General features: G+C 42.4%; 1 protein-coding gene across 3 annotated transcripts in view; it reads left to right on the forward strand.

Moving 5' to 3' along the window:
• The window catches only part of HOMER1 (homer scaffold protein 1), a 152,429-nt gene that overhangs the window by 55,816 nt on the left and 83,819 nt on the right, over positions 1-12,794 (forward strand). For all 3 annotated transcript variants that reach the window (XM_040340634.1, XM_040340619.1, XM_040340626.1), the window contains one exon: positions 10,525-10,667. In XM_040340634.1, coding sequence (XP_040196568.1) covers positions 10,525-10,667 — 143 coding nt within the window. The remainder of the gene's footprint in view (positions 1-10,524; positions 10,668-12,794) is intronic.

A 12,794-nucleotide genomic window follows, 5' to 3' on the forward strand; every position in this document is an offset into this window, starting at 1 on the left:
CCCCAGTATTGGTGTCAGTGGACGCACTATTAAGCCCCAGTATTGGTGTCAGTGGACAAACTATTAAGCCCCAGTATTGGTGTCAGTGGACGCACTATTAAGCCCCAGTATTGGTGTCAGTGGAAGCACTATTGAGCCCCAGTATTGGTGTCAGTGGACGCACTATTAAGCCCCAGTATTGGTGTCAGTGGACGCACTATTAAGCCCCAGTATTGGTGTCAGTGGACGCACTATTAAGCCCCAGTATTGGTGTCAGTGGAAGCACTATTGAGCCCCAGTATTGGTGTCAGTGGACGCACTATTAAGCCCCAGTATTGGTGTCAGTGGAATCACTATTAAGCCCCAGTATTGGTGTCAGTGGGCGCACTATTAAGCCCCAATATTGGTGTCAGTGGAAGCATTATTAAGCCCCAATATTGGTGTCAGTGTGTATATGTGTGTGTATACATATATATTATATGAGTGTATGTGTATATACATATATTGCATTTTGTAAATATATATATATATCTTTATCGTACATCACGGGACACAGAGCGGCATATTCATTACTGTATGGGTTATATGGAGTACCTTCAGGTGATGGACACTGGCAATCTCAAACAGGAAGTCCCCTCCCTATATAACCCCCTCCCATAGGAGGAGTACCTCAGTTTTTACGCCAGTGTCTTAGGTGTTGGTCATGGATTAGCTTGCCTCCACATCCTTGGGATTAAGGTGGGCTAACCGGTTCTGTCCAAAGGCCTCAGCGCTAAAGTGGTCAGTAACCGGACCCCAAACCAATGGGGTATAGCCCATAATGCTTTCTTTTTAGAGAGCTGGACCCTGGGCCCAGAACTTGGAAACCTTTGGGGGCCTAATGTTTCTGTTGCCAGAGTGCTATATGGGCCCAGGACAGTGGATCCTTCATAGGAACCCAGGGCCTGAAGGTCAATGCCCCACGGAGATGGGGGAAGATTGGGCCTCTTGCTGTGCAAAGTCCTGCGGCATGGAGCAGGTAAGTGAGGGGAAAACTTGCGGAACTTGGTTCGCAGCAGGTTTTTCTGGGGGGGTCACAGGGGGACATGCCTAAAGTTATGCGCTGCATCGGGCAAAGTGAGTCACATGTCTTAAAATAGGATGGCTCTATGTGTTATTTCCCCATAAAAGGTGACCTCCCTGGTAGTATTGAAAGCATTGAGAGGCTGTGTGTGTGTGTGTAAGAGAGCTCTGCTTACCTGCAAGCCTCCAGGCGATTGCTGCATAGGTTTCTTCCTCCTAGCCTGGATGACAGGCAAACGCTGGCCTCCTCGTGTGGCTCCCTTCCCCCCACCCCACCCCCGTCGGCGGGCGCGCGTCCCCGTGATATGGGCGCAATTTCGCGCCGTTAGCTGAGGGGGGAAGGGCGGGCCAGTATGTTTAAGGAAGGGGCGGCCCTTCCATTCGTTCCCAGCTCAGTGTATGCTGGAACTGAGAGAGGAAGAGACCAGAGCGGCAGCACGGGGCGCCGAGGACACACAGTGGCCAAAAAGAATACTACAGCCTTGATAAGACTGTACTGAAGCCTAGAAATAGGCTGTTCTTTTTTTTTTTTTCTCAGCAGTTTTTTCTTTGGCAATACTACTAAGGGGGACAGAATGTTTTTTCTCTCTTTGGTTTAAAAAAATAAAAAAAAAATAAAAAAAAAAAGAGAACCATTAAAAGGAGAGAAGGCATTTTTTATCCCCCAAAGGGTTTTTGGTTAATAATTTATTTATAAATTCCAAACACCGTTAAGTTAGCGGGCGTACCTCGGTATTGTACCATGGCATCTGGTTCAGAGGGTACAAGAGGTGGGGATTCCCCCAGAGAGTCTGAGGTCTCGGACAAAGCTATGCCGCTGCTTTCCCGAGAGGGAGCCTTGGTGGGACCATCGGGATCTGGGGCTGGGGCTGGCACGGGTCAGTCCAACCCTAGGGTGGTCACGGACGAGGTACTATCCACCTCTTTAAAAGAGATGGAAAAGAGAATGGAAAAAATGATAGCCAAGGCTATGCGGGGCAGAAAACGGAATAGATCTCCGTCGCCCGAGCGTGGACCCTCAGAGGAGGAGGTCCTTTCCGCAGGGGAATTGGACGACCTCTTGGACAAGGACCAAGCAGGTTCGGGGATCGAGGACCCGGATACGGAGGAGTCTGGGGCAGCCTCCCAAGGGGAGAGCTGGTGGGTTCAAGCCTTAACGGACTTGGTCCATAGAGCATTTAACTTGCCAGTACCAGATCTCCAAGTATCGACGGTTTCAGCTTTGGGCTCACTAAACGCCTCAAAACAACGCAGTTTTTCCGATCCATCCTCTACTAGAGGAAGTTATGTTCCAAGATTGGACCAAGCCAGATAGAATCTTTTTACCACCTAAAAGATTCTCTGCCTTATATCCTATGGAAAATAAATTTTCCAAGAGATGGGCAACCCCGGCGGTGGACGCAGCCATCTCATGTGTTAACAAATCTTTAACATGCCCTGTAGAAAACATACAGGTGTTCAAGGATCCGGTTGATAAACGCTTAGAAACGCTACTAAAAGACTCCTTCACCACTGCAGGGGCAGTAGTGCAGCCAGCTGTGGCTGCGATTGGGGTTGCACAAGCATTATCGGATCAAACTAAGCAGATGCTTAAACTTATTCCTGCCCAGCAGGCAGAAGAATTTTCGGATGTCCCTAGGGCCATACGCTTTACGGTAGACGCAATTAAGGATTCTATCCAGCAAGCGTCACGTTTATCGTTATCCCTTATCCATATGAGAAGACTCTTATGGTTAAAGAGCTGGGAGGCAGAGCCCCCATGCAAGAAGCTCCTGGTAGGGTTCCCCTTCCATGGAGAAGGACTCTTCGGAGAAGACCTGGATAAATACATTCAGACCATTTCAAGCGGCAAAAGTACTCTTTTGCCAACCAAGAAAAAGTTTCGAGGACCTGCGTTTAAACGACAGTACTCCCCTGGGCAGGGGCCCTCTAATACCAAACAGTATCGACGGCCTCCTGCAAGATCAAACTTTAACTTTAACAACAAATCGCAGGGACAGGCCGCTGGAGGCAAGAAGCAGTGGTTTCGCAAACCAGCAAAACCAGCCCCCAAGCCGGCCTTATGATAGGGCGCCCCCACCCACGAGGGTGGGGGGAAGGCTGCGTCTCTTTTCAGAGGTTTGGGAGGCCAGCATTCCCGACAGATGGGTACGGTCTTCCGTGGCTACGGGCTACAAACTAGACTTCCTAAAGTTTCCTCCTCCTCATTTCCAGGAGTCAAGGGTACCAAACGATCCGGGGAAGGGAGCCGCATTAATGGCGGCATTGAATCTTCTACTCTCCCAGGAGGTAATAGTAGAGGTACCAGTCCAAGAACAAGGGCTGGGTTTCTACTCCAACCTATTTATCATCCCAAAGCCCAACGGCGATGTCAGGCCAATTTTGGACTTAAAGATGGTAAATGCATACCTAAAGGTCCGCTCATTTCGGATGGAATCCGTGCGGTCAGCAGCTGCCACACTCCAGAAGGACGACTTCATGGCATCCATAGACATAAAGGATGCCTACCTTCATGTTCCAATTTATCAGCCACATCAAAGATTTCTACGCTTTATGGTGGCTTTGCGTCATTACCAATTTGTGGCGCTTCCTTTTGGGTTGGCTACGGCCCCCCGAGTGTTCACGAAGGTCCTAGCCCCAATCCTAGCCAAGCTAAGGATCCAAGGGGTCATGATCCTAGCGTACCTGGACGACCTCCTAGTCATAGATCACTCGTCTCCTGGCCTGGAACGAGCAGTGGCCCTCACGGTCCAGTACCTCGAGAGGTTCGGCTGGGTCCTAAATCGAGAAAAGTCAGCATTCCAGCCCACAAGGCAGTTGGAATATCTCGGCATGAGGTTAGACACAGAACAACAAAGGGTGTTTCTACCTCTGACAAAGGTCAAAGCCATCAAAGAGTTAATCCTATTGGTTCTAAGCAAGAGAGAACCAACTGTTCGCCTATGTATGCGGTTACTAGGCAAGATGGTGGCCACATTCGAGGCGGTACCGTACGCCCAGAGCCACACTCGCATCCTGCAGGCAGCCATCCTGTCAGCATGGAGCAGGAGGCCACAGGCCTTGGATATCCCTTTGCCGCTCTCATCAAGAGTCCGACAAAGTCTCTGTTGGTGGTTAGACCCTCAGAATCTAGTGAAGGGGAAGTCTTTCAGCCCAGTGGCTTGGAAGATAGTAACCACAGACGCCAGCCTGACGGGCTGGGGAGCAATTTTGGATGGTTGCACTCACCAGGGTACTTGGGCAAAGCCAGAGAAGCAGTTGCCCATCAACATCTTGGAGCTCAGAGCTGCTCGACTAGCCCTCAGGGCTTGGACGTTGCAGGGGTTCCCGGTGAGATTTCAATCAGACAATGCCACGGCCGTGGCATACATAAATCGCCAAGGGGGAACCAAGAGTCAAGCCGCTCAGAGAGAGGTGAGCTTGATTCTCCTGTGGGCAGAGGCTCATGTGCCCTGCATATCGGCAATATTCATTCCAGGAGTGGACAACCTTCAGGCGGACTTCTTAAGTCGCCAGACTCTGTTGTCGGGGGAATGGTCTCTACATCCACAGGTCTTTCAGACACTCTGCCAAAGATGGGGAGTGCCGGACGTGGATGTCATGGCATCGAGACTCAACAAGAAGCTAGACAGGTTCATATCCCGCTCAAGGGATCCGATGGCCTGCGGAACCGATGCGCTGGTTTGCCCTTGGTATCAGTTCAAACTTCTTTATGCATTTCCCCCGCTCCAGTTACTACCCCGCCTGCTGCGCAGGATCAGGGTGGAGCACATACCAGTTATCCTGGTAGCTCCAGCATGGCCCAGAAGGGCATGGTATTCACTAATCCTGAAGATGGTAGTGGGAGACCCTTGGACTCTTCCTCTACGGCCAGACCTACTATCGCAAGGTCCGATCCTCCACCCTGCCTTACGGCATCTAAATTTGATGGCCTGGAAGCTGAATCCCTGATTCTCAGGGGTAGAGGTCTGTCTCAGAAGGTAATCTCTACCCTAATCAGAGCCAGGAAACCGGTCTCTAGGGTGATTTATTACAGGGTCTGGAAGGCCTATGTAGGCTGGTGTGAGTCCAAGCGGTGGCTTTCTCGCAAATTTACCATCGATAGAGTATTAAGTTTTCTCCAGCTAGGAGTGGATAAAGGACTGGCATTAAGCACAATCAAAGGACAGATTTCAGCTTTGTCAGTGTGGTTTCAGCGGCCGCTGGCCACCCACTCGCTAGTTAAGACCTTCATTCAAGGGGTCTTACGTATTAATCCTCCAGTTAAATCCCCACTTTGTCCGTGGGATTTAAATCTTGTTCTGTCAAGTTTACAGAAACAACCTTTTGAGCCGTTGGCTGAAATTCCTTTGGTTTTACTGACAAGGAAGTTAGTATTTTTGGTTGCCATGGTTTCCGCCAGAAGAGTATCGGAACTGGCAGCCTTATCCTGTAAGGAACCATATCTTATTTTTCATAAGGACAAGGTCGTTCTCCGCCCTCATCCTTCCTTCCTACCAAAGGTTATATCCAGTTTTCATCTAAACCAGGATTTGGTATTACCATCCTTCTTTCCTAAACCTACTTCCAGAAAGGAAGGGTTGCTCCATACCTTGGATATTGTTAGGGCCATGAAGGCCTATCTTAAAGCTACAGAGAACATTCGGAAAACAGATGTGTTGTTCATTTTACCGGATGGGCCCAAGAAGGGGCAGGCAGCTGCAAAGTCCACCATCTCGAGGTGGATTAAACAGTTAATCACTCAGGCCTACGGCTTGAAAGGGTTGCCTCCTCCGTTATCATTAAAGGCTCATTCTACTAGGGCCATGGGCGCCTCCTGGGCAGCACACCACCAGATCTCTATGGCTCAAGTTTGCAAGGCGGCAACCTGGTCTTCTGTCCACACGTTTACAAGATTCTACCAGTTGGACGTAAGAAGGAATACTGATACAGCCTTTGGGCAGGCAGTGCTGCAGGCTGCAGTTTGAGACCCTCGGATTCCGGGGGCTCCCTTTTGAGTTAAATTAAAAAATTATTTTTCTCAACTAAGTTGGATTTATTATGATTTGAGTATATCTCTAAATTAAATCCTTTTGTCTTGGGAAGATGTTCTCCCTCCCCTCATTGTAAGCATTGCTTTGGGACATCCCATATAGTAATGAATATGCCGCTCTGTGTCCCGTGATGTACGATAAAGAAAAAGAGATTTTTAATACAGCTTACCTGTAAAATCTTTTTCTTGGAGTACATCACGGGACACAGAGCTCCCACCCCTCTTTTGGGGACCATTTTGGGAGGCATACTGCTTGCTACAAAACTGAGGTACTCCTCCTATGGGAGGGGGTTATATAGGGAGGGGACTTCCTGTTTTAGATTGCCAGTGTCCATCACCTGAAGGTACTCCATATAACCCATATAGTAATGAATATGCCGCTCTGTGTCCCGTGATGTACTCCAAGAAAAAGATTTTACAGGTAAGCTGTATTAAAAATCTCTCTCATATATATATATATATATATATATATATATATATATATATATATATATATATATATATATATATATATATATATATATATATATATATATATATATATATATATATATATATATATATATATATATATATATATATATATATATATATATATATATATATATATATAAATAAATAAATAAATAAATATATATATATATATATATATATATATATATTTATATATATATATATATATATATATATATATATATATATATATATATATATATATATATAAATAAATATATATTTATATATATATATATATATATAAATAAATATATAAATTTTTTTCTTTTTTCATCTCAGGATAGAAGACATCTCTCATTCTGCAGGCACAATGCTGATTAAGCTCTAAAATGCTGGCCATGTACAATTTAAATAATGTAATCTGCCAGTTACACTATTTAAAAGACTTATAGTAGACATGCCACCTTTTTTTTTTTTAACAGTACATAATTCTAGATTAGTTACTCATCTTGGTAAGTAAATCTTTCAATGATGAGGCAGCATTTTTATATATATATATATATATATATATATATATATATATATATATATATGTGTGTATGTATGTATGTATATGTATATATATCCATAATTGTAATATCTATGCACATGTAAACTGTCAGTACTTATATTGTATAAGGGTTGGACAATAATGAAAAAAATTAACTCAGAATTTTGCTTTTTTTTGAGGTTTAAAACTTTTTTTTTTTTTTTACAAGCTGGGTATGTGTGAATATGATTTAGATAATATGATCTATGTAATCTCAAGTAGATAATCATTTTTTTTGTGCCCCAGTTGTAATAATTTCTTAAATGTCAAAGAGGATCTGCTTTAATCCATCCCAGTATTCCATGAAAATGTGGCTGTGTACTGTATAATGCAGACTTCTAGTTGTATTCAGAGTTGCTTAATGGGTTTTTTTCCCCTAAAAACTTACCTCTGAAAAAAAAGAATACTATTAATATCTTAAAATCCACATTCATAAACTGTAATAGTTTGATTATTGCCCCTGTAATTGAAGTGGATATTCTCTCCCTCACATAAAAAAAAAACCTCTTGTACATAATTAAAACTAACTTAAAAGGGGTTGTAAAGGTTCGTTTTTATTTTCTAAGTTAGTGCATTGTTGGTTAACTTACCTTTTCCTTCGATTTCCCTTCTAAATGTTTTTTTCTTTGTTTTCTTTGTGTGAATTTCTCCTTTTCCTGTTCCTCCTCAATAAGCTGTTCTGGCTGATTAACCCCCAGCCAGAACGGCTCTGATGATGGGGGCAAGCTTACTGAGGAGGAACAGGAAGTGAGAAATTCAGACAAAGAAAAAAAAAACATTTAGAAGGGAAATCAAAGGAAAAGGTAAGTGAACCAACAATGCACTAGCTTAAAGGAACCTATTTAGAAAATAGAAAAACAAACCTTTACAACCCCCTTAAACTGTACATTCTTCTGTGCATTCCTATGACAGCCTTGCGTCCTCTTACTACAACACCAGTGCATGGTCTTTAATATCGCAGAAGGAGGTGGTAACATTGGACCATAACACTTATCTCTGTGGTATTGTATTGTGAGCCCAGGCCAAGGCCAACATGGTGATGCATCCCCATATCAATGACCACCCTGGGCTTACAAGCTGGCCGCCTTTCAACCTGAAAGTGGACCAATGGCAAATGACGAAAGCCCTGGAGAAAAGGTGTGTATTGCAGGAAGAGCTTCTTTTTTATATTTTTCAACATTCCTGGATTGCAATTTTTTTTCAACTAGAGTTCTGATTTGAAGAAATCCTATGTAGTTTCAATTGAGCATGCAATAAAACGATACAATACGCAAAGTTTACATTTAGTGAAAACTACATTGAAAAATGATCAGCATCAGTAGATTTGTGATTTTATGGTTGTCAGTAATATATTCAATCCTCCATTTCTTCCTGTAAAAGTTGTCACCGTTCTCACTCACTTTCTTCATTTCCCTAATGACAAGTGAGGCAATCTATCACATTAAAGTACCAATGGGGGGCACTGGGGGATGGGGGACAATCTTGCCTTTTTCTTTACAGTGGAGTGGATATTTGCATAAATTACCGTAAATAGAATCTGGTTTCTGGATCTACTGATTGTTTTGACGGGTAGTTTTCACCGAAGGTAACCTGTAACTAGGATTCTTCACGTTTGGGACAGGTCAAAGCAGAGATCAACCAAATTGATAAAATCTCATATATGCTTTAACATGTAAGTGCAATTCAAAAAGCTGCATTTTTATAAATTTTCTCTATCCATTTTCTTATTTGTTTATCTTCTCTTTTATTTCTTCTCTATTTTTTTTTTTTTTTTAATGCAGCTTTCATTAAAGCCTGGTAATCCTGCCATGGAGGTCCTTGTTCTGGCATTTATTGTTATGGGGTGACCACTGTCTCCCAACAAGACTTTGTTACAAACATCTTTGATTGAGACTACAATTTCCCATACTAATGCCGCGTACACGCGACCGTTTTTCGGGTTGTAAAAAATGAAATTTTTAAGGGTCTAGAAAAAAACACGTTTTTTTCAACCCGATCGTTAAAACGGCCTTGCCTACACACGATCGTGAAAAAAAATGCTCTAGCAAAGCGCGGTGACGTACAACACATACGACCGCACTATAAAAGGGAGGTTCCATTCGGATGGCGTCACCCTTTGGGCTGATTTTGTGTTAGTAAAAGACGATTCGCGCTTTTCAGTCTATTACAGCGTGATGAATGTGCTTACTCCATTACGAATGCTAGTTTTACCAGAACGAGCACTCCCGTCTCATAACTTGCTTCTGAGCATGCGCAGGTTTTTTCACGTCGTTAAAGCCCACACACGACCATTTTTTACGACATTAAAAACGTTGTGAAAAATGAGTTCTAAATTTTTTTAATAGCCATTTTTTACATCATGAAAAATGCTCTGGAGTCCCCACACGATCGATTTTAATGACATTAAAAAAAGTCATTTTTTACAACCCGAAAAACGGTTGTGTGTACGCGGCATAACACATTACACAGACATGGTCCATTGTTGTCACTATCGGGAATCTGTTTCAGACCAATGCGGTGGATGCCAAAGCAAGTGGTTGTTGACAAGATGTAGGTGAAATTTACTTGGAAAGATCAGCACTAAAATGAAAAAGCACAGCAGGGGAGATTGCTGTACGAACATCGGATTGTTAGTACATTGGCTCCAACCTGAGCTGTTTTTAGTTTAACCCGCTGGGTTAAACTAAAACAAACTGGTAGTGTGTACCATGCTTGGGGGGGTTAGATTTACTTTAAGAATCCTAAAGCCTAGATTGAACTTTTAGTTTAAACGCCCTAAATACATTCCAGGTGTATAAAAACAAAAGGTGTTCAATGTCTTACCGTTCATTTCTTTAGAAAGTGGCCACAGCATGAGCAGAAAAGTCTGTCTCCTGCCAACATGCTTCAGAGATCACACTGCAATCTGTGTTGAGACTTCTTTCTTTAGAGGTCCAATACGCCTCCTGCTAAGTCCAGGTTGGACTTAGCAGGAGGCGTATTGGACCTCTGAAGAAAGAAGTCTCAACACAGATTGCAGTGTGATCTCTAAAGCATGTTGGCAGGAGACAGACTTTTCTGCTCATGCTGTATAGCTCTATAATCGACAACACTCCTGCTCCCTGCTGATCGGAGAGCCCTTGCACTTAGAAGGGAGTGTGTCAGAACTCTGCAGAGAGACCACAGCTTCCATACAGAGGGTAAAAGTCCTCTAATTAGAGGAATTAGTAAATCATATTCATATCTGTTAACTTAAGCTGATCTTCAGTAAATTTTCTCGAATGCCCTATTGCGAACTGTTTAACATATTTTCTTATATGAATAGATTTACATACTTTGGTTTCTATTTTAAGCTTAGATTACATTGATTGTATAGAGTCTAATCAATGCCTTTTTCTAGCAGTAATTTTTTTGTATTTCATTTAAGGAGTCCACTGGAGGGGATATCCAGTCTCCTTTAACGCCAGAAAGCATCAATGGGACAGATGATGAAAGAACACCCCCAGAAGTGATGCAAAATTTTGAACCAAGGGCTGAACCTACGCAGAACGCATTGCCATTTACACATAGGTACCCATTCAGTTCACAAATCCTGATTAACTGAAGTGTATCTGTGACTTGTGTGCTATGCGTTAGTTGCATTCAATGATCCTCTACGAGTTTGTCTAATGAAGATGACTGGATAATGTAAAGTAGAAGGTTTTCTGCATCTTCTCAGTATTGCAAATGCTATGTAGTGTTTTTCTTGCTTGCAAGGACCCACAGGTCATTACATGGAGGATGGTTATTTGCTAAAGACCTGACAATATGTATCAGCAGCTTATTGTAACCATTCAGTAATCTGCTGGCATTGCATAATGCTAATTACCTATTAATCTCACAAGGCTAAATGAGTAACTTGTATCAGACATCGTTGTCTTAAAGTGAACCCAAAGCCTAAACTGTTTAGTGTGTGAGAGTGTCAAAAACCACAGTTTTTTTTTTAATTATTATTATTTTTTACTACTGTTTGTCCCCACTGAGAAGATTTACTCTCATGTCCTGGTGAGCATTGTCAGAAAATGATGGGACAATCAAACATTTTTTGGCTACCACCAAAATTGGAAAAGCAGTTAAGGTGACAACTATCTAAGAGAGAGACTTCCTCTAGCTCCCCTTTTTATATTCAGGATAGGAAGTAAAGAGAAATCTCCCCCAAAAGAGAAGTGGGGTGGGAGGTTAACCATTTTATACGCTATGAAATATAAAAAAGTTTTGGCTTTAGATATACTTTAAAGCATAGGGAATGCTATCTCTCCTAATTCTTGCCTCTTCAGGGCTTGCGCTCCAGATACTGGAAATTACTTAAAGTCTTTCTCCACACAATCAAATAATGTTACTTTTCTATACTCATATGTAAATGACTTGAGAAGTATTTTCCATTAACAGATGTAATCTGAGTTTCCTCAATTTAAAGTGTATCTAAATCCAAAAGCATAAATGTAATATATCTTGGGTTACCAATGCCTAAATGTGATGGCAGCATTTGTGTTTATTTTTTATTAAACTTTTATTTCCTTTTGTTTTTACCCGGTTATCTAGCCAGTCACACACTTCCTGTCTTAGTGTGGCTTCACTGTATGGAGAAGCAGTGGAGAGACGCATGGACAGCAGCATTGCCAATCTGGAGAGAGGGTAGAATTTGATACACTTTTTTTTTTTTTTTTTTTTTTAAACTTGACTAGCAAATTTAACATGAACTCCTAAAATCTGACCATTTTATGCACCCCTTTCAGTGGTAAAGGTCTTGACAATATTGGCCTGTTAAAGGAAGCTTTAAAATAATGGACGTACTGGTCAGATCACCAGGTGAAAATAAAGGGGGGATAAAAGCCTGAAGGAAAAATAAATATAGCCATCACACGTAAGAACTGGTAAAGCACAATAACATTTTTGCTTTTGCCTTTAGATTTTAGGGTTACCCTCTAAAATCGGTGTTTCCCAACCTTTTGCAGTCAAGGCACCCTTTAAACTTATGGGCAGTCTCAAAGCACCCCATTCTAAAATGTTTTAATAGTTTTACACAATGCAGCAACATCCACACGTAGGACAACCAACGTTGGAGGTGATTTATTCTTTCAAAGCAAAAAGGACCCCAATGCTGAGGGGGAACAGAAGGGTCAAACATGGATGCTGTGTAGGCAACAGACATCCTCCTTATCAACTGATGATATTATTGGTTGTTAGGATGCTAGTGTCTAGAAAGTCATAATGATGTATAATGAAAACCTGTAGCTTTGCGTAACTAAAAGGCAGGTCCAGAATCCCCTTGTCATTTGCTCTAGGCTAGCGATGGCGACCCTTGGCACCCCAGATGTTTTGGAACTACATTTCCCATGATGCTCCTGTACTCTGCAGTGTAGTTAAGCATCATGTGAAATGTAGTTCCAAAACATCTGGGGTGCCAAGGTTCACCATCACTGCTCTAGGCTTTGCCATTTTATACTACAATGCTGCAGTTTTGCAACATTTTGGCCTTCAGAACGTAACCGATGGCAGATTTAGAGTTAGTTATTTTGAGTGTTTTGTGAGTTCTCCGAATCAATTTGATTCCAAACCACTCCGTGTAGACTGACTGGTAAAGGGGGTGAAATGCAGAACTGGTAACCAACATGGAAGAAACCTTATATCAATCCTGTTGCCCAAAAAGTTTGTGGC

Source organism: Rana temporaria, chromosome 1, assembly GCF_905171775.1.
Source record: "Rana temporaria chromosome 1, aRanTem1.1, whole genome shotgun sequence".
Lineage (NCBI taxonomy): Eukaryota > Metazoa > Chordata > Amphibia > Anura > Ranidae > Rana > Rana temporaria.